The 25,041-nt window shown below is 32.3% G+C and overlaps 1 protein-coding gene across 1 annotated transcript in view; it reads right to left on the reverse strand.

The window, feature by feature from the left end:
* LAMA2 (laminin subunit alpha 2) overlaps positions 1-25,041 on the reverse strand; it is a 784,999-nt gene that overhangs the window by 56,577 nt on the left and 703,381 nt on the right. Inside the window, exons 42-48 of the mRNA XM_074309868.1 lie at positions 24,431-24,547; positions 22,301-22,483; positions 18,691-18,845; positions 9,073-9,216; positions 7,480-7,613; positions 5,983-6,142; positions 3,838-3,962 (exon numbers count right to left, since the gene is read on the reverse strand). Of these exons, the coding sequence (XP_074165969.1) occupies positions 3,838-3,962; positions 5,983-6,142; positions 7,480-7,613; positions 9,073-9,216; positions 18,691-18,845; positions 22,301-22,483; positions 24,431-24,547 (1,018 nt within the window). The remainder of the gene's footprint in view (positions 1-3,837; positions 3,963-5,982; positions 6,143-7,479; positions 7,614-9,072; positions 9,217-18,690; positions 18,846-22,300; positions 22,484-24,430; positions 24,548-25,041) is intronic.

Raw genomic sequence — 25,041 nt, forward strand, 5'->3', positions numbered from 1 at the left:
TTTCCAGTCTCTTTGTCTTTGTACTAGACTGTCCCCCTTTGTTGAAAATTCTACATTCTTTTATCTGCCTCCTGAATTCTTCAATTTCTTTATGAAAAAAAAAAAACAAACCTTAAATCCAACTTTGTTTCAGGATATCCAGCTGTTAATGTCTTTTCCTTTGAGATTACCTTCCATTTACTCTGCATAGATCTTACATTTACTTAGTTATTTTCTTATTTGTTTCCAACATTAGCATTAGAGCTCCTTGAGGAGATAATTAAGTTATTAAGTCTAATAACCTCACTTATTTAAAAAAATAAGTTCACACACCCTGGGTTAAGATCCAAGTTATAGATCTTGCATGTACTTAGTTATTTTCTTATTTGCTTCCCCTATTAGAATTTGACCTCCTAGAAGAGGTTATTAAGTTATTAAGTCTAATAACATCACTTAAAAATTAAGTTCACATGCTCCAGGTTAAGATTCCCTGTCTGTTCTCTGAAGATATCAAACCACTGTGATATTGTCACAAAAAGGATAGCTATATAAACAAAATGGACATCATGAATTTCCTCTACATTTCCTCTACAAAACTATGGAGCAACAATACTCTATATGCTTTGTCCATTCATACTCAACCTATAGTGGAGAGATGCCTAGTTTGGGAGTCAAAAGACCTGGTTTCTAGTATTGCTTTTGTCCCTATAATTATGTGAAATGGACAAGTGGATGTAGGCTCTTCCCGGTTCAGTTTGTTAGTATGTAAATTTTAGGGTTGGATTAGATGATGTTGGCCACCAGTCCTTCCAGATCTAAATTCTATGATTATATAACTCATGAAGGATTGAGGAGAGTCTCAAGAGTAAAATCCATAAAAGGTGATTTTGACATGGCACATCTGCACAGAGAGATTTGGATCCATTAAATTTCAACTGATGTATGATTGCTTTGGATCAACTATAGATTAGTCAAATTTAAATTTATGGCCTTGGGATTAAAAGAAAATAATAACAATCTTTGTAAATATATCTATATATACTTCTCTTAACAATTATTTATCCTTATTAGAATATTTTAAATGAATTTTTATTTTTATAGTTCTAGTTGCCTTGTAGCTAGACTCACTCACCAACAGTATGATTTTTGGTTGACACAGGTCATGGCAGTATGTATGTGTGCTTTGACCTGGAAATAATAGTCAAGGTTATTGATTGCTCCTTAATTTTTCAAAATTTTATAGTGATGATTTTATTATTCTTCAACTCTTCTATTATTTAGTTTCTATTGATATATTCTAATGTACTTATAAGAAGAAATCCTTCCTTGTAGGAAGAAATTGTATATATCTACACATAAATATTAATTAAATGATTTATAATAAATTTATAATAATTAAAATAATTTTGTAATGATTTATAATAAATAATATTAACATTTATTCAAACAATTAGATTTGCTTTCTATTAACAGTAGAGAAACATTAATGCAACTGGAAATTTGGTTGCTTTGCAACTGTTTCCATTTGATTACTTGAATTTTAGTGAAAGAAATGTAATTTTTCAGTGATTCCTTTATAGTATTTAATGAATCTTAGAAGTCATCTAAACCAACTTCTTCATTTTAGAAATTAACAAAATGAGGAGAAGAAAGGCAAAGTGACTGAATCAGTCACACTATGAGTAATTAAGTGGTAGAGACAGGATTTGAACTCAGGTCAGATTGAGCACTCTGTTGACTATTTCCCATTACATTTTAGCCACCAGAATTCTCCATTTGTCATTCATTCCCATAAGCTCTTCCTCTTTTGTGGTCATAGTTATTGTAAAGTCTTTTTTTTTTTTTAATCTGCTTTTTTCCATTTTGCATTATTTCATAAAGTCTTTCTATATTTCTTTTAATTTGTTATACTTATTGATCTATGATGCATTAGTTGCATTATATGCATTATAACTTAATCAACTATTTGGAATATTTAGTTCTTTTGGCCATTATTGTTGTTTGGAATGACAAATAATGCTGTTATGAAAATCTTTGAAAAAATAAATTTTTTATGCTGTTGCTGTCATCATTACACCATTACTATATATATATATATATATGTATATGTAAAGCATCATTGATACATATAATAAATTTACTTTTTTGAATGCTTTTATAATTTATCCTTCTCATTACTATTATCCTGAATAACAACAATAACAAAATTCTTCATAAAATTTTCATCATAAACATGAATAGTCCAGCAAAACAATTTCCCACATTAGCCATATATAAACATATCTCTTTCTGCATTTCAAGTTCATTACCTCTCAGGCAGGAGGCAAGTGGTATGTTTCATACCCAGTCTTCATGACTAAGTTAATCATTGCATTGATGAGTTCCTTCAGGACAGGCACTAGATTTTTGCCTTGCTTTGTAACCCAGCCTTTAGCACAGTGGTTGGCACATATTAAATGATTATTATTTGCTAATTTGACTTAACCCTACTGGCACTGAGTTGCATTGTTTTTAATTATTTTTATTAATTTGATGGATTAAGAAAATGCCTCAAAGTTGCTGTGATTTGCATCTGTTGATTATTAGTGAGGTTAAACCTCATCGTTAATAATTTGTATTGATTAATAATGATCTGTTGAAAGTTTTCATTTCATAGTTTGAAAATTTATCCATTGTAGATTTGATATTAGCTTTGTATATTTTTAACAGTTCCTTATATATGTGATTTACAAAGATTAATCTGTATATTTCTATGTATCTGTTATTATCCATTAATAGTTTCCTAAGCTATTATTTCTTTCTTTACATTTTTCCATAGTATAGAAACTGTTTTTATTAAAGATCATAACCAATATATCTTGTCCTTGATACTTTCTTAATTTCTTTAAGAAAAAAAGAACCATAGCTCCACTCCAACTAGGATAAATTCATTTATTCCCTTTGTTCTATCTTGTTTATAATTTATTTTTTCATGTTTATCTCTCTCATCCAAGAGGAATTTCTAGAATTATCTGATATGAAAGGGGAACCTACCTATAATATGCCAGATATTGTGCTAAGTATTTTACAATCTTGTAAAGGTGTTTGAGATGAACCTAAATCATGCTTTCACCAGATTCACAACTGACTGGGGAGAACTCTTGTTAGATTTTCACTGTGAACACATTTGAAAATAGCAAATGCTACAAATCAGGATTTGGTTTAGGAATTCCAGATAAAAAAATTAAATGAAAATTTTATTATAAATATAAAAGGAATAGTAAGTTGTACATAATAGATTTGGAATTTCATGTGCAAAAGAAAAAGAAAAAAGAAAAGAAATTCTTCACCAAAGTAAATCTAATACCACTCAGCAATTTATAGTCTCAGACAATGATCTGTGAAACCATGAAGTCAAGTGACTTATAGCCATGGTTATGCTTGTGACAGAAGTATTAAGATCAAGACCACAGTGAAATTAGAAGATTTGGTCCCTGCCCTCAGGAAATTTATGTCTAATTAAATGTCCTAGATTTATTTTGTAGGTTTTGTTTTAAAATACTTTGTTCAACATGTGAACATTTGTTTTATTTTTTCCATGGTTCTAGATCCCGAGATCCTGACTATCTTTTCTTCCTTAATAAGTATCCCCCTTAGCTACTCTTCTTTCTCAATCCTTTATACTCATCTTCCTTGGCTACTTTTGCATAATCTTCCAGGAATATGAGAGTGCCTCAATCTTTATGATGAATAAAATGAATAGAACAGAAATTACATGATCATTTGACGCTTCACCTATAATAGCAGAATACCACAAACTAAAACCGAGATCATTAGGACATAAAGGATTAGATGAAGACAAGTAAATCCATAACTAACCTGACTGTGCATCCTTTACAGTCTCCTTCTATGTCTCGGAAATTCCACAACCCTATAGGTTTGCTGTCGAAGTATGTTTCACCCATACATCCAGTGAAGGTAATGACTCGTACAGCATCAGCCTTCTGCACATAGGGAACAAAACATTTGTTAGAAATTAGTTCAAACTGTGATCCATTGGTGGTTGTCCTTTGTTCTTGAAAAGGATCAAAATGATCTCACTATGTTAAAACTGACTGTGTCTGACTGTGACTGTAATATGAAGAGACTCATAGGAGCTCAAGGTGCTCTGCCGCAGGTCAGACACAAATTGTCCATATGAACATTTGAGCTAGCTTCTCTAATTCTGCACATTTCACGTTTCTTTTGGGCTAATTCAAATCTGCTTTACTTATAGAGCACATCATTTTCTCTGATAAGGGCACACCATGCTGGGCAGATCTGTGATCACAATGCTTAAAAATAAACATATTTTTTGGTCAGATTCATCAATATGACCTATCTCCAAAATAGAGTGATCAAACCAAAGATACTTTGGAATCTCTAATCCTCATGTTTTTGTAGATACAGGAGTTAGAATACCTGTCAATAGTAGGTTCTTAAAAGATATTTGTTGAACTGGGTTGATTCTATAGTTAAAGAGATGATGAATAAAGAGGTAGAATGAAAATTAAAGTAGAAATATGATAGAGCACTAGACTTGGAATTAGGAAAACTTCGTTAGTTCAAATCCAGCTTCAGACACTTATCAGTTGTGTGATCCTAAGCATTTTTCCATGTTTGCCTCAGTTCTTTATCTATAAAATGAGCTGGAGAAGAGAATGACAAAACACTCCAGAGTCTTTACCACGAAAACTCCAAATGGGGTCATGAAGAATTTGAAATGATTGAACAGCAGCAGTACTTCATACAATCATTTTTTCCCACCTCAAGCAGAGGTTTATTCCACATACACAGATACTGATTTTCCTACAGAGTGGGTTAACTTTGTTTTTTGCTTTTTCTCCTCCTTTTTGCACTTCTCCCAACAGATTTATTTAGATACTGGTGAGTAGCTCTAATAAACACTGGAAGAGACTAGTGCTTAAAAAGTTTGCTCATAAGGAGTTTTTAAAGATTATTGGTTAATTCCCTTTGCTAATAAGCATATCCCTGAGGAGAAAAACAGTTTATGTGAGGGTGGAGAATGGATTACCAGTGTCCTATAGTGTGATTTCATCATGTGGCTTGTATAATTGATATTCTTATTTTGTAGTCCTACCTCATCTATAAAATAAAATTTAAAAATCCCTTTTGTAATCTCCCTCTGCCTAAAGGTCAGGGTTGAGTCCTCATGGGAACTAACTAAGACTTTCTTTGCAACTGTCAGATTAAAATTTGGGGTCACCAAGGCTTTTCAATCTTCCTGACAAATCATCTCCCTAGATATCTCCTACAAGCTCAGGATTAATCCATTCTATTCAACTGTGCTCTTCTGTCTCACCCACAGGTCTTTTCACAAACACCTCATTTCATTTCAACAACATTAAATCCCTTTAAAATTCAAATACTTGGTAATGCACAAGTACCTGCCATGAAGCAATTATGCATATTAAGAGCATTACCTACTAAGAATGAGGAAAAGTTCAACTTAAAATTTTTCAGAGGCAGAACATGATCTGAAAGCTTATGGCTCTTGAGATATTTCCCAAGGCAGTCATCAATCTTTTAATTAGTACTGAGTATGAATTTCATATCACGTCATATTCTACATAAGAGTTAAGTTATAATGGGATATTTAAAATGAGGTTGTGTTTAAATTAAAAAAAAAACAATATCCACCTCTGAGAAGACTTGTGAAAAGAGATAAAATGAAAATGTCAAGAAATTTGCATCATATCAGAGGGAAACAATTGTCACAACATAGATAGGTATTTCCTTTCTGGGGAAAAAAAACAATTCATGAAGATTTTATATTCAGCTTGAAAAAAATACTGTTCAAATGGGAGTCATATTTTCATAAAAAAGAAAAAAAACCAAAAAAGTGAAGTTGAAAACTGACAACTTTAGAAAGTTTGTTTTTAAATGTCTTTTCCCTAAACTAGTTAATAGAAATTCATCAGTTTATAAAGATCATCATATATAAGCAGGAAGGAAATCTTTTACCTTTAATTTCCCAGTTAAACCACCAACAAAGAGCATTGCATTTGCATCCACATCTAGAATTGTGTAGCCCGGGGGAGAGATTGAATTGTATGTGCTTGGTATGATGCTGGCTTTCGGTCCATCCAGTGCTCTAACAGAAATAGTTCCATTCCTCCCAGTTCTTCAGAAGCAAAGGGAAAGAAATCAGAGAAAATAATATACATGCTTTCAAGACACAGTTCATGAAATAAGTGTACAAAATAGAGAGATATTTGTCAATGTCATGTCTCAATACCTAAAAGATAATCACTTCAGGTTTCTTAGCTTTCAAATATTCCTTATTTCCCCAAATCTGAATTTAAAACCAAGAATCTGATCTCCTTTGGATGTTATGACTATATAAAACAAGCAGGAAACACAATCATCTTAGTGTTCTCCTCAACCCTGGGCCTGCTGGTGAGTAATGATAAATAACAGCAGCAATTAGTTGATGGATTTACCATTTGTCAAATGAAAGCTATTTTCTAGCTGCTTTACATTCTAGTTGAGAGCTTCCTGATGTACTGTTCCTTTTGTTCATGCTAATGGGTCCTGGTTTCTACCATTTCTTCTTTCATTTCCTACAATGAGCATACCCTGAATGATGCTCCATATTCAATATTCACTTCCAAAATTTCTTGATTATATCTTTGTTTTAAATTTACTGAAATAGGACTTCAGAAAATGAAAGTTTGTTTCTTTGAAAAATAAAAATTCAATAAATGATATTAGTTTTTTCTATCAACATACACCTATACCTATACTTATATAACATATGTGTATATATACATGCATACACAAACATACATGCATAAAAATCACACATGTATGTGCATATAAACATGCATATATACACAGCTCTATTTCCATAAATATATAATAAATAAACACATGTATGTGTACTTCATTACATATACACATATATGTATAACATCTCTATATATAAGCATATACATACACGTGCTTTTTAAGAATCTATGTTTTCTTCACTGTTCTCCCACTTCCTGATAACATAATCTATCTAGATCTTAATAGAAGATATACATATATTATTGTGGCCAAAAATATGTATAATGAACAATGTTCTGGAAATAAGCCTTCTCAATTTTATCTAGATTAGTCCTTGGATGAAAGATGTCTGTGGCTCACACTTTTCTACCTTGGAAAAACTTTAAAGAGCTTTCCTTCTGTTAACATATCATTAGAGAACTCAGGGGTCATGTTCATGCCACAAAATGGCATTAAAGTGGTCTTTATAGGAGGCATATAAACATGTATATGCATATCCTATAATATAGGAGTATGTTTTTTTAGACTTTATATAGATTTTTTTTTTAAATAAAAGAGAATTTGTATATCCTAACACATCTAGCAACCCTTATTATGAAACTGATTTAATTATTTATGTGTTAATTTTATGATAGTTTCAAAATGTTGTCAAACTCAATGATGATGGTTTTTATTACTCTGGTTGATTACCTCGATGCTTCAATGCGGTACCAGGAGGAGTCATCGATTGTCAAATCTGGATATTCAACTCGTCCAACTCCAGAACCAACATCCCAGAGGAAACTCACTTTCCCCTTTCGCATTTCTATGGCCAGAAAATCAGTCTAATGTAGACAAGCAGAATAAGAAAAATAATGCACTATGAAATACTTGTATAAAGTAGTCTGGTCCTTTGAGGGTTAAGAAACAGGGCAATATGGCAGGAACTAAAAAAAATTTTTTTGGCTTAAAACAGAAGTTATGGTTCATGTCATTCCTTGGCTGATGAAAGTTCTGATTGATACTAGATCTTTGAATAAGAGAAATGGGCCAAAGAGATCATTGTAAGTTTTCAACTTCAATTTAATTGGACAGCCCGATGTAGAGCAAGTTTTTGCCATTTCAACTTGAGGGATGATTTGTTCAAATATTGGAAATATCACTGGGAAAGATTTCATTACTATGAAATTAGTAAACACAAATATTGACCATTTAAATTTCATTTTAGCTGTTGGTTTTTTGTTTGTTGTCCTTCATTCTTGAAAATGACCAAAATGACATCATTATGTTAGAGTCAAATTACAGTATGTTTGACTATGGCTGATCAGACCAATTTAAGCTTAAAATGCTCTATCATAAGCCAGACACAAATAGTCTATGTGAACATCTGGGGTAGATTCTTTAAATTTGGGCATCTCACATTTCTTTTGAGCTACTTCAATTTTTCTTTATTCATACAGAACAGTGCCTACTTTGATGTGGACATGCCATGCTGGATGGTCTTTTGCCAACATCTCTCATGTCATGCAATCAATTCCAAAGAGTGGAAAACAAGGCAAATATTCACGTGGTGGCCAGAAGGAAATTGTCAAGATTGTTTTTTTTTTTTTATGGGACAAATTAATGAGCATTGGACTTTGTATCAAAAGATATAGGTCTGAATGCTACTAGACTGTTTCATCCCTATGGGCTTTAGTTTCTTCTTTATTAGAATGGAAATAGTAACAAGCTCTATTTGTGACACATAATGACTGACCTTGAGCAAATTGTCTAACTTTTCAGCATCCTGAAGGCAATTTTCTAAGACTTCAAGATATAGGGAATAGGAGCTAACTTGAATTCAAAGGAGGAATTCCCATATCTAGCTTTGTCCTATGCCAATGAACTCATAGTTCCAGTCTCTACTATTATTGCTACTATTTCGTTTCTATATTGTTTTATTTCATTGATGAAAAAGTACAGTTCTTATTTTTCACAACTGAAAAAATGTTCAATACCAATTTGTCTTCAAAGAGTTGGATTTGAAATTGTTCTATAAAAATGCATATAAGAAATGCAAAGGATATAAATAATATACACAACAATTTTCTGCTTGATATTTATTTGCATAACTCTAACTTGATAAGATATTTCAAGGTACTGGTAGGAATATTCTGTTTTCATATGGAGTGGGGAGAGTAAGTGGAAATCAATTATTGCCATGTTATAGGTTTGTAATCAATCAAAATAAGCAACTGACTACACATATACATGGTGTATGGATTTAACTGAATTAGCTAAAAAGAAGGGGCAAATCATACTTACAAACTTGGCACTGCCAAGATAAAAAAGGAGATTATCAGCCACAGCTGTCTTCACATTGACGATGATGTTATTGTAGCTTCCTTTCTTGATTTCTGGCCTGTATGTTCGAATGCAGTCACCTCCAGAAGACACAGAGACTTTGATCTTCAAGAAAAACAAGGTACAAAGAACTGAGACTAAACCTCTTAGAAAGTTTGAAGTAGATTCCAAACAACCACAAAAGTCATCATTTTTTTTCTTTGAAGTTTTTTCCTATCATCAAATAATATTATTAAGTACCCACATGCACAAGACATTATGTTCATTAACGAGAACACTGAAGTGTTTTTCCCACACAGATAGGGACAAAGAACTTTCCGTAATTTCTTATCTTTTAAGTTGGGTACTACTGTTTTTCTGAAACATATAAATGGCATAATCTTATATTCATCTTCCTTTCTTCTACCTTTTTTCTATTATCACCAACCAGGAAGGAAAATAATTGATAATTTCTAATTCACTAATTTCCAAAATGCAGTAATTTTGGGCTCATTTTAATATATCTTTAGCTCTGGCAAAATTTTCTGTCAAATGACTTTCAAAAAGTACCTTTGAAATTCATGAATTTTTAAAATTACTTAAAATCAAGTAACAAATTGCTATTTGTGAATTAAAAAAAGGAAAATTGCCCTCTCTTCTTTCCTGTATTATTAAAATTGAAAAGAGCTGAATAGATTTTGTTCTAGATGCTCAACAATAAGTATATTAATCTTTGTGTTAGGAACACAGAAACTTTTAGAGCAAAATGGCCCCTTATCATGAAGTTGCCAAGAAATGAAAGTGAAACTAAACTAACATCTTTGTAAATGCCTTTAAGGAATCATTTCCAGTTGCAATCACTAATGTAATTAGCAACATCTATTGCTAAAGAAAAAAAAGATTTCATTTGATCAATAGCTTTCAAATGACTCTAGAGTATTAAGAAGGAAGGCCCCATAGGAAGAGTGAAAAAGGTTCCTATTAGTTTTCAATTACATTCAAGTAACATTCTAATTTCAATCACAAGTAAAATTATAGATTAGTTAGTTTAGGCATAGAAATAGGTAAAATCATAATGAAATTATAGAAATTTTGGGATAAGAAGTTAAAATATTGTTCAGATTTTGAGAAATCTTCTAAATCAAGGGGAGATTACACAGGTTAAAAGACAAACACAAACAAAATGCCATTGCTGCTAGCTCTGGGAAAATTCTAAGTAATCTTTGATATACCATATATACAATTATTATTTTATTATATATCATCATATATTATTATAATATTGTATTTTTATGAATTATTATATGTAATCATAGAGTGAAGTCAAGTTATCTCAAGAACAATGGAAAACTGATAATGTAAATGGAGATGTACTCCCATTTCTAAGGCTCCTTGGGATAGGACTCTCTCCTGGGTGGAGATTACTGAGGAATTCTCTTTATTCTTACTGACTTTGCCCTGCCTCTTAGCCAGAGAGGTGAAATGGATTTCTACCAGTTAGGAGAAAGTTCTACACCAATGCTTTGATACTTAATTTACACTACAAAGAGGATGAAAAGGGAGTACAGTCTAAAAATACTAATACAGTGACAGAAGACCTCATTGATACCTGAGTTTAAAACACACATACTTATGTGGAACGTTGAAGCTAGGGAAGATAAGTGATATAGTCCTCTAAGATTAGTGTCAAAAATGTTAAATCTAAGAATTAGCTGGGACATCCATAAACGCAAGGAAAGTATCAAAGTTGTTTGTTTTTTAACTTTGATTCAGGACAAGAGAAATATTAAGGAAGAGATAGGACTACTGCTTGAAGTGACAGGAAATAGTAATGGATAACAGAGAGTGGTTTTTGCTTTCAGAACCAAAGGGAATAATTTCAGAATGGAAAAAAAGACAAAAATTTTCAATAGAGAGTTTATGGCGATTAATAATCGCTAATCTGTTATCATGAACCACAACTGACAAAATGATATTCTTAAAGCACATACAGTACTCCTTCCCTTCTCAAAAAACCCCAGTAGCTCCCTGAGACTTCTAGGTTTAGCCTGTATTGTTGGGTATTTAAATCTTTATAATCTGGCTCCAATTTACTTTTCTGAACTAACTGAACCCTTTCACACCTATGTTTCAAAACTAGCTTCATTGATATTTTCCTTACATTATCCTTATATAATATTTTCTCTTGCTTCTCTATCTTTTCACAGGCTGTCTACCATACCTGAAATATTCTCTCCCTTTCATTTCTACTTCATACAAATCCCCAGTTTTTTTCAAATTATTGCTTTCTTGAGGATATCTTTTCTGATTTCCCTAGTTATTAGTATTCTGTTCCTTGAGATTATCTTTCAATTACTTCACACTTTTTTTAAAAAATGGGCTGATCTAGTATATGGTAACCCTCAGGAGAAGGTAAACTCTTTGAATGTGGGAACTGGTTCATAGTTGTCTTTGTTTTTTTCTGTGCCCTGGCACAGTGTTTACCACCTAATGGGCTCAATGAAGCTTTGCTGTATTGAATTGAATTGAATTATAGTGAACTATGCTAGAATAGAGCTAGGAATACAAAGATGAAACAAGATAGAACTGTTTCTCTCAAAAACCTTACAATACATCATGGGGACAAAACAGACACAAATATCACTATTGCAGCATATTGTACATTTAATAGGATGATTGCATTAGAGTACATGAGATTCCCAAAGAGATCACCTAAAGTCAGCAGGACTTCATAGAAGAAATTGTACCTGAGCTAGAACCTTAAGGAAGATAAACATTTCCATAAATGAAGATGTAGAGCAAAAAAAATGAGGGGGGTAGCATGCACAGAGGCAGATAAAGGGACAGGGAAGACAAGATTGAGGAAGAGAAAAGAATCTTATTTAGCAGAAACATACAAAGTATGAAGAGGAGTAATTGTATGTATATTAATAAGTATTAGAAAAATAAGTTGGATACAGATCATAAAAGTTTTTGTATTCCAGATTAAGGAATTTATATTTTATTCAATAGGCAGTGGAAAGTTATTGTAGATTTTTAAAGAAGTAACATGCTTTTTGAATAGAATATACAAGTATCCTTTTGTGCCAAGGCTTCCTATTTCAGTTTGCTTGCTTTCTAATTTTTTCTCCCTTTGGTGGGTACAAGGTAGCTTGGTCATAGTCATGATCTGTCTGTCATAGTTATAATCAAATGTTCATTAAGCACCTACTATATGTCAAGTACTATAGGAAGTGCTGAGGATACAGTATTTAAAAAGAACTCCATTCCCTGACCTCAAGGAACTTAGAATCTAAAATAGGAAGACAACATAAAAAGAAATTGAAAAGAGAATAGGGATGGGTGGGTAGAGTTGGGGAAACATGGTAGAGAAGTCAAAAGAAGTGACAAATGAGATGCTTTGAACTAAACTCCCCATCTAAGTGGAGGTTTTAGAGTTCATGGCTCACCTATGAAACAAAATCTCCCTCTTTGAATCAGAGGTGGAGTACCAAGGTCGATGAGATCTTGTGGAATGATGAGGTTTTCCTAATAATCAGGCCCGTGATTATACAGAGATTATTGTGTCAAGTCAACAAACATTTATTTAGTGCTTATTATGTGCCAGGCACTGTGCTAAATACTAAAAATACAAATATAAGCATAAAGAAAGGCATTTCCTGTGCTCAAGGAACTTAGAATCAAATGAGGGAAGATAACAAAGTTGAAATATATGTTCATAGTTACCCATATAGAGAAATAGTAGGGGAAATCAAGAGTTAGGAGAATAATCTGGAAAGGAATGCAGATATAGCTTGCCTGAATATTTTCCTTAAAATGAAGGTACTGGGAGGAATTATCCAATCAGAGATAGAGGTCCTAATGCTGGAAGTGAGAGGTTCAGAGGTAGAAGCAATTTGAAAGATAGAAAGGTGAAAAAAATGGAGGTAGGATGACTAGTCAGGCAGTCACTGAAGTTCAGGGGGCAGCTGGGTGGCACAGTGGAAAGAGCATCAGCCCTGAAGTTAGGAGGACCTGAGTTCAAATCTGGTCTCAGACACTTAACACTTCCTAGCTGTGTGACCTGGGCAAGTCATTTAACCCAATTACCTCAGCAAAAAAACTAAAACCAAACAAACAAAAAAGAAGTTCAGCTAAGAGGCAGAGGCAGTGGGAAGAAACAGGCTATTGTGAGAAATACTGAGAAGTTGGACGATTCACAACTGAATAAATGTTATAAATAAATACTTATCTGACCCCTTAAATATTATGTATATACATATATTTCTTATAATTAATAAACACATATAAATATAATTAATACATAGTGTGATTTTCAGATTAATTCTACAGTTCTTAGTCACTATTCCAAAATGTGAAAGGAGTTCCTGAGCTCTTTATCCAAGGCTTTTCCCCTTTTCAATCTGAGGCTAGTTCTACAGGAACATACATAGCAAAGAAACTTATTTATCCAAGTTGATAGCAAAATAGAAATTGGAGAAAGTATGTATTATATATACATATATGTATATATATATTGTACATGTAATTATATATCTATATCTATATATATATGTATATCAGATAATATAGAGTAAATGAGCTGTTTCATTAAGAGTAAGATAACTAAGATCAACCAAGGGAAAGAATCTTAGTTCTTACTCAGGGTTAACGTCTGAAATCTCTAGTATAGTAAGATGTGGATAGAGAGATGTCAGACCTGCCAGCTCTTGTGCCATGTCAGTCACTTTCCAGAGTCTTTCTCTCTCATCATAGACCCGATGGGAGGTTAGACTTACCCATCTTTTCTCTCAAAGTTGGAAACTCAGTGAACCTGAATCTCTCTTCACTCTCACTTTTACAACACCAACCCTCATGAAGATGTGGGCATTGAATGATCAATCTCCACCAAGAAGGAAAGGGTCCCATGCAAATGACTCTTTAAGCCAAAGGTTAGAATGGATTAAAGAGACAAGATGGAGGCTAGATGGTTGTAAAATTATCTGTGTTTGAAAGTGATTGAGCAAACTAAAAAGGGTGATTGATGTTGTCACCCTGTCACAGGATTTGTCCTTGGCCCTGTTTATAACATTTTTATCATTTACTTTAATGAAGATGTATATGGCATGGCTTATTATATCTTTAGATGACATAAGACTGGGAGGAATAGTCTCATAGAGGAGTTGGAGTTAGTTGATACCTGGGTTTAAATCCCATTCCAATATTAACTGTGTGACTACGGACATCCTCTCCTTATCACCTGTATTTTCTCTTTATGATATAAAGTAGTCCAGTCTTTATTTTTGCTTTTACCAGGGTGATTTGGCATTTCCTTCTCCAGCTCATTTTACAAAGGAGGAAACAGAGGCAATCAGCATTACAAGACTGACTTGCCTAGGGTCACACAGCTAATAAGTATTTCAGGCCATGTTTGAATTCAGGTCTTCCTGACTCCAGACCTAGCACTCTATCCATTTATCCACCTACTTGTCTCATAATATACCTTGGACAGGTTTATTCTGTATGGCATTTATGAATTTTACTTTTTGAGAAACTTCCTTAAACAAATTCTCATAAATGAAGCCTTTTTCTTTAGCTTTCCTTTCCCCTCCCTCTACTCTCCTTTTAAAAATGTCTCTCTACCCTTCTCCCCCTTTCCCTCTTTGTTTCCTTCTTTATTTCCTTCTCCCTTCCCTTCTTCCTTTCCATCTTCTAATCTCTTCCCATTCCTTACCACCCCCCCTTTCTCCTCTCTTTTCCCCCTTCTCCCTATTACAAAATTCTGTTCTGAAACTTGTAGATAATTTTACTGTGGTTCTTTGGTAAGCTTTCTAAAACAAAAACCTTCAATCAATAGGAATCTACAAGGCATTTCTTATAACTGTGCTATTTACCAGTTAATCATGATGAACTCAATTAGATGTTACTGAGGATGCCAAAAGAACATCTATTGGATTTCTACAGTAATTTGTCATTTAGTAACTAGATCATTTATTTTAAAAGATTATCAGACACTCCATAAGAAAATCAACAAACCAAAAGAACATCACTTAAAAATTCATCTTAAGCTTCTTTGTCATCTCTAATATTTATTGGGGCAAAACAAATTTATTAGAGCCAGGTCACATAATACAAATTAATGAAATATCAAAACATAATCTTTAGCAAGGACAAATTATATTTGGAGCTGTATATATACCTTCTAATCTTTTAAAAGAAAATCATATTCTATATGTCTCTTTTTTCTGACATTTGAAATACTATATGCTCATATATATACCTATATTATAGACATTATGTATATATATATATGTATATATATATTTATATGCAACTTGTATAGGTATAAACAGAATATATAACAAATGCAAGTTAGGTTGGGATGAGAAGTTGAAAACTGGGTTGTTTGAGAAAAGTAGAATATAAAATGTCATGTTAGAACTGAACACTAAAGCAAGCCAGGTATCCTAAGAGACAACCGTAAGGAGGAAGCGCACTTTAGGGCAGTTAGTGCTAATATGTGGAAAGAGTATGATCTGTGGGAGTCACAAAGAGTTGGGCACAACTGAACAACTTAATAAAAACAACAATAATGTAACAAAAGATGAAATGTAGTATATGAAGAAGAATAATAAGGTCAATTTGACTGGATCATAGTATGTGAAAGAGAATAATGTAGAAGACAAAAAAGTAAGCTGGAGCCAGAATGTGAAGGGTCTGAAATGCCAGTTCATATTTGATTCTAGACGCAACAGATTGTCATTGAAGTTTTTTTTTTGAGGAGGGGAGATGACATGATCAGACCTCATTTTAGGAAAATCACTTTAAGAATTCTGTGGATAGTGAGTTGGAGAGGGGAGAGCTTTGAATCAGAGAGACCAATGAGTAGGCTATTGTAATCATCCAAACAAGGGACAATGTGAAACTGAATTAAAGTATTACCCATGTGGGTTGAAAGAAAGGGAAGATGAGAAAGAGATGTGGAAAACTGAAAAGACATAGCAACTGATTGGATATGTGAGGTAGAAGAGAATTAGACATTAAGGATGACAATAATATTGTAAACCTGAATGAGTGGAAGGATGGTGGTACCCTTGAAAGAAAAAGGAAAGTTCAGAAAATGAGTGAGTATAATGATATATTGATATATTGATAATGAGTCTTTATAGGATTGTAAATTTGGAATTAGAAGGGTTCTTGGAGGTCATAGAGTCCAACTCCTTCCTTTTATAGATGAGGAAACTGAGGCTCATAGAGGTAAAGTGGCCTGCATATGGTCACATAGATATTAAATGCATTTGGATTGTTCCCCTAAGTATTATGTAATTCTCTTAAGGAACTTAGAGTTATATTTTTCATTTTCTCCATTGGATTGTGAAATAGTAAAGCCATATCTTGGACATCTTTTTATCTGCCACAGTGACTAATACAATAACTTGCACATAGCAAGTACTCAGTAAATATGTTTGATTTTCAATAAAAGCCACAACTTAAGAGCAATGTTTGTTGCTCATGTTATCCTTTGTCTCACATACATAATTAGCTGACAAATGTTGATGTTTTCTCCTCTATAATCTTCTTTTTCTCTGTCCTTACTGCTGCTTCCTCAGTCTTTGTCTACTATAACATCACCTTTTTCTTGTCTTCTAGAAATTTTCCTTTTCATCAGTTGTGAATTCTTTCATCTTACAGCCACTGCTTTGGCCACTTTTAGGTTTGTCATCTTTGCCAAATGGAAGAAGACATACTGACACTCGGATAATTTGCTCTGGGTTACTATATACAGATTATTCAGTATATACTACACTAAGTGGTGGGTTATAATCTGGACATCCTTGCTAATTTTGGACATCCAAAGCTGTTCAAAATCAAGGGACACACTTAAGAGAGAACCCACTTGTTAGTATTAGATTTAAAATGGACAATTTAAACCTGATGAAATTTTTGTTCTCTTTTTTGATGATAAGGAATAAATTTGGATCACTGGTCAATTCAGTCATGGTTTTGTTTTAATATTTAGCTACTTTGTCCTAAGCCTAGTGGGCAACATCTCCAAAAAGTTCTTGCAGCTATCTTATAAGTGATTTATGAATTCTTATGAGTAACTGGAAGGAAGGATGTTCAAAATTTGTAATTATGTAATCATAGTTGAGGAAAGGGATAAATCATTTCAGTATTTCATATTTCTATTTGCATTTTTGAAAGTCTATTACCCAAATTAATTTTTTTTCCTTTTAATACCAAGACATTTTGGAAGGACCTATTTACATCATTAGCACTCTAAAAATAGCTTTTTATTTCTTACTGCATTAAATGAATCAGTTAAAAGTGTGTTGGGTTTGGAGACAATGATCCTGACTTTAATTCTCTGCTCTGCCACTTTGGTGAAATTACAAAATTCATTTAATTCCTTGGCCTTAGTTTTCACATGTATAAAATAAGTGGATGGGATTAGATTATTTCTAAGATTTTGGGACCTTATGATATTCTGAAACTTCAAAATTCTTTCAAAGTCTTTTCTCTTATGACATGCTGTCCCTCCCACAAGAGCTCTCATTTCCTATTTCCATGTCTTTGCATATGTTGTAATACATACTCTGAGCTAACTTTTGCCTCATAGAATAGACATAGAATGTCTAGTTCCCTTCTAAGCTCTGCTCAAGTGCTACCTAATACATCAGGAGTTCTTTCAAGCAGAAGCTTTTTGGGTTTGTTATACCCAGGAATTCTTTCATATTTATATTAGACTAGATCACCTTGGAAGTCCCCTGTAAGTTTCAAATGATATGATTCTATGTTGTTTCATATAATGGAATATTTCTAAAAGGAAGAAACCATTTTTTTTGTTGTTATATGTCCATTATATGCCCAGTGCTAGCATAGTGTTTTGAATATAGAATATGCTTAATAAATGTTTGTTTTTTGATTGTCTAATCTCAATTATTTCCTGCTACTTATTTGATTTCTTAGTTTTAGTGAGATTAACTTAACTTGTTCATTCATCCATTCATTCAACAAATATTTATTAAATGCTGATTGTGCAAAATATTCACCAAAAGTCTTGTGTGTTTTGCTATGTAATCCGTCTACCTATTTTTGTTAGAACATTTAAATATTGATCTTTCTTACTTAAACCTGATCAAAATAAGCTTCTCTAGAAGCTTTGATATGCCTTTTTCTGTCTATGTTCTGAACTACTCCAGAGAAGTGCATAAAATGTTGTGTCACTTTGATGGCTAAGTTAATAATTAATGATGATTATTTAAATCCAGTTGGTTTTCTAAACATCTACAGATGCTATATGCTTCCAGTATTCAAAGATAATTAATGAGAGTCTTTCCTCCTGCCTTGTTACCCTTTTGCACACTCTGTAAATACTATAAAATAGAATTATACAACAAAATATTATAAAATGGAATTTCTGAATATAATTTCGGTTATCCTATTTTCATCCCATGCCTGATGACTTCTTATTAGAATGATAGGGCTAAAAGTTGCATGATAGGAGAAAAGGACCAGATAGAAAAAGTTTAATAGAATAAAGTAATTCCATTGGGAATAACACTGACCAATTAGCACCAATAACTGCATGATACTGAGAAAAAAGAAAAAGTAGCTTACGGAATTGGCTTGTTTCCGGGCCTGGTTTATCAGTTCCTTTATCTCAGAGATATTTTTTTTCAGATTATCCTGAAGTTCCTTGATGGGCTTGAGTTTATCTATTAATCGATCAGCTTCTTGCTCAAGATTTTTAACAGTAGCATCTGCATCCGCAACTTCACAGAATGAAAGACAAACCAGGACAAATTATGCTGGAGGTTCAGGTTGCTTACATGAGTAAAACTTTATCCTTAGCCATGCAGTTAAAAAAAGTCATAGTTACTGAAAGGATGAAGCATTGGAATGATATTGAGGATGTTAGTCAGGATTAAAGTAGGTCAAAGAAAGTGAGGTGAGAATGACTCCATTTTATATAATTATATTTTAAGCCTACATCAGAGGTAGATAGTACGGTGATTTTTTTTTTCAGTGTTGTTGTTTTTATTCCTATTTCCAGACATAAGACTGGAACCCAAATTTAGATATGAAACTAAGCTGAGAGAATATTCTTTGAAAAGGTCATCTTTCTCTGCCATTCTTTTTCAAATCTTGACTGAATAAGCCAGTCTCCATATAAAATATGGGTAATTACCCTCTTTAATTTTTGTTCTTGTTGTATATGTCAAAGAAAGTAACTGTCACAATGTCTTTTGACAAAGGATTCTACTGATGAAAAATTCTTAAAAAGTATTTTCTTATACCACTTAAATATCTCATGCAGTAATTCAAACCCATTTCCTTCTGGTGCCTTGAGTAGAAACAATGAATGATTGGGTAGTGTCTAGACATACTATTCCATAGACTCCTAGAATGTATTTTTTTCCCCTAGGAGGAAGCCTGACATTTTTAGAGGTATAATTATCTTTTCTTATTCTAAGATGATGGCAGCTTCACCTGATTTAAGGTAATTTATTCACTCAACAACCCCCATTTTATCTACTCTATCATTGACATCCCTGATGAAACTGAGACAATTCAAGGGGCACAATTGAATTCCAAGTTATATTGTGAAAGATGTCCCATGTGGCTGACAATGGCCCATTGATGACTCATCTTCAGAAGTGTATGAAAGTGAATCTTTTTTTTTTTTTTTAAAACATGTTATTTGGAAATAGGTCATTTGTTCACCTACAAAATTAGTCTCATGTTCATGAGTGTGAGTGTTTGAATACTATTTAAACTGTTTTAAAATTATTACAATAGGTTGGCAACTTGGCTAAAGAAAATAAAAAAAGTTTCTTCTTCATATTTTTTTTTTCATTTTTGAACTGTCATGTCCCTAGCTCAGATAAAAACATCATTTTCCCCCTTCCAGATCTTCAATATAACTACAGTTTTCACTTTCCTGGTAACCTTTCAACAATTCATTTTCCTTTCCCTCAACTTCCTAATACCACACCAAAGCTTCACAAATTAATTTGGTGTCAGGAAAAAAAGAAAACCTGACAGAATGCTAGCAGTATATTTAGAGGTCACGAAAGAGAGAGAGAGTTACAGTAAGGGCCCTTTGAGATTTGATGAAGTCCCTAGATCCTCTTACTCTACAATGAGCCAATCAAACTTTTCTGTGTTGATCCAAAGAGACTGTAAAAAAAAAAAAAAAAAAAAAAAAAAAAAGCTTCACGGCAGTGCTTTGGTCATGCTTTGGAGTACACAGCAACAATAAAACCTCTGATTAGTGTCAACTTTATTGCAAGAAAGTAATCTGAAATCCTAGCTCAATTTATAAGTGTTCTCTGTTCCCTGGTACTAAGATATTTAGGTGGTACTGAAGCATGACACTCATACATGCAATTCAAGTTTTGATTTTTAGCTTTGCTGCTGGTATATATGTTATGACATTATTCTATCGGTGTCAACAATGAAACTAAATGAAATAAATCCATCCATCGCTACTGGCTTTTCTGTAAGAGAAAATTGTACTCATCACAGTGGATAGTAATATAGTAATAATGAAAAAACAAAATTTATTTTTCCCAAAGCACCACATGGTACTTTAAAACAGGGACAAAAGAGGGTTGCAGGGACAAAGAAACATATGCAAGTAATTGATAACTTGTAAGTTAAATGATACTTACTAATTTCTGTAGATATCGATGTAGAAGAGCGAAAAGGAAAACAATAAGATAGATTATGAGAAAGAATTTAAAGACTAGATAATGTATTTACACACTAATGAAATTCTCAGCTTTTATAAGACACTATAAATTATAAATGATCCACATTTAAAGACAAAACAATATGTATCTTTTTAAAAAACTTTTTAAAAATTATACTATTTTTGAAATCATTCTTCTTGTTACAAAAGTGTTCATTACCATGTTCCATTAAATAGAAAGCTTTCCTTTTGCATCTTATATTGAAAGAACAAGAATGATTCTACTCAATAGAGCATTAAAAACAGACTTAAAATGTGCTAAGAGCTGTCATCCTTTATAATTTCATTCAAAGTTAACATAAATAATTTCATTCAAAGTTAACATAAATAGGAAAACAATATTGGCTTTATAAAAATTTGGACTTCAATTTTAAAGGAAATACTGTATAGTGTAATTCCATGTGCCATTTGGTCTTATTGATTTTTTAGCCTGCAGAAGGAATGTTTTGTGGCTCTATTTTTATGGTTATTAAATCTTTTTGATAGATTTTCATGACTGTATTAAATGAGAAATTTTTCTGAAAGTTATGTGTTTGTATATAGTTATTAAATACCTTGTCTTTCTTGAGGAATATTCATAAAAGATGCTTTGTTTTGTTTTGTATTTGTTTGTTTTAAATGAAATTCAAGAGCCCAATGCACTACTGGTTTTGTGCTAAAAGATGTTGAGAATACTTGGTTGGAAGGGAAAGGAAGTGAGCCTTCCCAAATTCCTTTCTGGAGAAGTGTTTGTAAGATTTTTGAGAACTGATATGGATGTAGTAAAAATCAACATTTGAGTCTTTAGGATTAGCAAAGCACTTGTAGCATTATCTAAAGTTAGCCCCTAGTGAAAACTTGGTTTTTTTTTTACTTCTGGCCGTCTTCTGAAGTTCAGATTTAATAACTCCATAATCCTATGAAACTTCATCCATTCTCTGAGCATTATCCTGAAGATAACAGATATGTGTTCCATCATAGTGAAGATGAGTACGTATTCATGTCAAATTATGGGAGACTTCAGGATCATTTTCTAACTGTTTTGTGTCATGTTAGGAGGGATATTGGAAGGAGTATTCAAAGACCTAGGTTCTAGATCTAACTATGTCACCTATTCACTTTTCCACCTGGATCCAGGCACTTATACTTCCTAGGCCTAAGGTTCTTCAGCTATAAAATCAAAGATTGTTTCAGGGATTTATTAATCTACATGCCTCGCTGGTATCCATGAAATATCAAGAGAACTCAAGGAAAATCTCTTGGACATTACATGGAATCTCTGTGCTGAATTAATAAAAGGGCATGGATAAGAGTTTCTTAGGATGGACAGAGATGGATGTTCTGCAGTCTGCATCAATGAGAGCACAGTTTCATTAGCATACTAGATTGAAATTATGAGATTGGGCTAAAATTCCTCATTAGTTTCAGCATTCTGTGATATAATTTTAGGGTAAAGGAACAAAAGTTATAATAAGAATAAAGAGAAAAACTTACTATTCTTGGCAGGGTCTTTAACCACAGCATTTGTCTTGGCCACATCATCTGCCAGTTTATTGTAATTGTTCCTCAGGCCCGCAAGGTTCTGGTTGAGATCTTTAATCTGTGCCAGAACATCTTTTGCTGTAGCATTGGCTTGCCTCGCTTTGTCTTTAACAGCTTGCAATTTTGCAGCTGTATCTGTCAGCAGCAGAAAGTAATGAGAATCAAAACAAAGGGTCAGGTTATCATAGTTTCATTTGTGACTGTCAAAGTTGGATTCTGGGTTGGTTGACCTCAAGACCGTCTCTTTCCAAAGAAAACAGTCTGAACTTTAAGTCTCAGTCATAGAAAATGAAGATTTTTAAAAAATCAAATTAAATTTTCTCAGGAACCTTTACTATGAATACCTGATTAAATCAGAATAGCAAAGTGATTATTCTGAATGCTCACTACACAAGGGAGAATGATGATTTGCTGCTCAATATATTAAAAAGAAAAATTAATCTCCAAGAGTTATATAGATTCATCAAAGTGAGACTTCAGATCTAATCCTCCTCATTCCCATAGACAAAAAGTGAATGACTAGATACCCTGGTTGCAATTTTAGGACATGGAGACATTTTAAAGTATACACAGACACACACTATTCATTTTCAAGTATTAAAGTATTATGCGTTCTTGTAAGTTTCCTTTCATTTACTGCTGAATAAGTAACATGGATTTTGGAAGTGATTTGCTGTTCACTGCATTAAATACAAAAATTAATCTTAATTAACCACATAGATTCATCAAAATGAGGCTTCAAATCTAATTCTAATTCCCAGCATCAAAATAAATAAATAAATGGACCCTAGCTTCAATTTTAGAGATTTTTAAAAAACATACACATGTACCACATATGCACATTCACAATATATACATAACACAATCCTCATGACATATATATCTATATATACATACTTAGAATGCATGTAAAGCACATATGTATATTTTGAATATAAATTATAAGTATATACTTTGACTATTACAGTCTACATCTAGATTATATGTAGGTTTTATAAAACCTTTGTACAACTTATATGAGTTATATATAAAGTTGAAATGATTGTTTATAAATATTTATATTTTAATGCTTCTCTTACATAATAGTTCTCTTTTTTACATATTTATAGGTGAAACAGAACTACTAGAATATGTATGCATATCTATAATTTATAGATAATATGGATGTATTATATGTATATGTATATAATCTATATATATTCGTGTATATATAATATATTAATTTTTAGTTACTAAAATATTGGACATTCAGGGAGTTCCCCTTCATTTTCTATAGTGCAGGTAAAATTATTTACAATTTTAATTTTGAAAAAAAAATACACTACCTCTTTTTGATACGGAAAAATAATAGTAAATAAGCAAAACAGAAATAGAGCCACTTATATGTATAATAAGAGTATCTATTCATACACATATCCATACACATACATACATATGTGTATAATATATATATATGTATAAAATACACACATATATTCATCTTCTTGGTCACAACAGAGAGAACACTAATTTCTGGTTAGTTCAATTCAACAGCTTTATAGTGAATGTATATAGCATGAGAAAAATATAGACACATTTTCAAGAACTACTATTAAACTATATTAAAGTGGCACTATACAATGCCATGTCATCAAGGCCTTTTGAAAGTCAAAACATTTCAAATATTGCACTTTCCTTGGGTGTATCTGTGGAAAGTATTGGACTCCTGTATTGGTTACCATCATCTTGAAGCTCCAATAATACCAGGGATAAAGCTTTGCTGATTAATTATGAATTCTTTCCTTTTCATTAATTCATATCTTACAATTAGCAAAATAATATAATAATTTCCCTCTTCTGAAATATATGCCTACTGATATTTGATTTGGGGGAAAAAGAGACAAAAATTAAACTGAAAATATTATGTAGATTGTAGTGTATCTTCTTTATAAGCAAAGTGAAAAAAATCCACAATAATAAGAAAGTATTAAGCAGGCATTGACAGCTATTAAGAATATTATTTTAGGGAAAATATTAAAATGTCCAGGGTATAGATTGAAAAGACCAATCTTAATGGAGTTCTCAAATACTGCTTCTGCTTACCAATTGGAATTGCTGATAACTTTCCCAATGTATCATTCAAACCTTTTAGGAGGTCACCATTCTTTTCATTAGCATTTTCCAATCTGTTTTTCATGCCTTTCAGATTATCATCATTTTCTGAAACCAGAAAAAAAGAAATAGACATGAATATTGTTATATATGGTACTATTAAATAGTCTTATGTATCATTGATTTAAAAACAATAAAACAGGTTGAGAAGGACATTTTCATTAATTTATTGAAGTCCATCCATGAACAAGCTGTGATCATTATATACATGTATATATATACATATATATATATATATGCATGTATGTATAGCACATATAAACATTTCGTCCCTTTAGATAATCAACAATAATATCAGATCTTTCTCTTCTTATTGTCTGGATTCATGTTGATGGTGGTTTCCTATAGAAAACAAACTTAATAAGAGTCAGTACTTCAGACCAAATGTAGAGAAGTGTGCCTGAGCATCTTTCTCTTTTCTGTAAGGTTAGGAAAGACCTTTAAGGGAATCTTATTATTAAACAAGCCCCCAAAGTACTATCTGCAAAATCATTGATTAAAATGTATTTAGACTCAGAAAGCAAAATCAGATAAAAGAAAAG

Source organism: Sminthopsis crassicaudata, chromosome 4 (assembly GCF_048593235.1).
Source record: "Sminthopsis crassicaudata isolate SCR6 chromosome 4, ASM4859323v1, whole genome shotgun sequence".
NCBI lineage: Eukaryota > Metazoa > Chordata > Mammalia > Dasyuromorphia > Dasyuridae > Sminthopsis > Sminthopsis crassicaudata.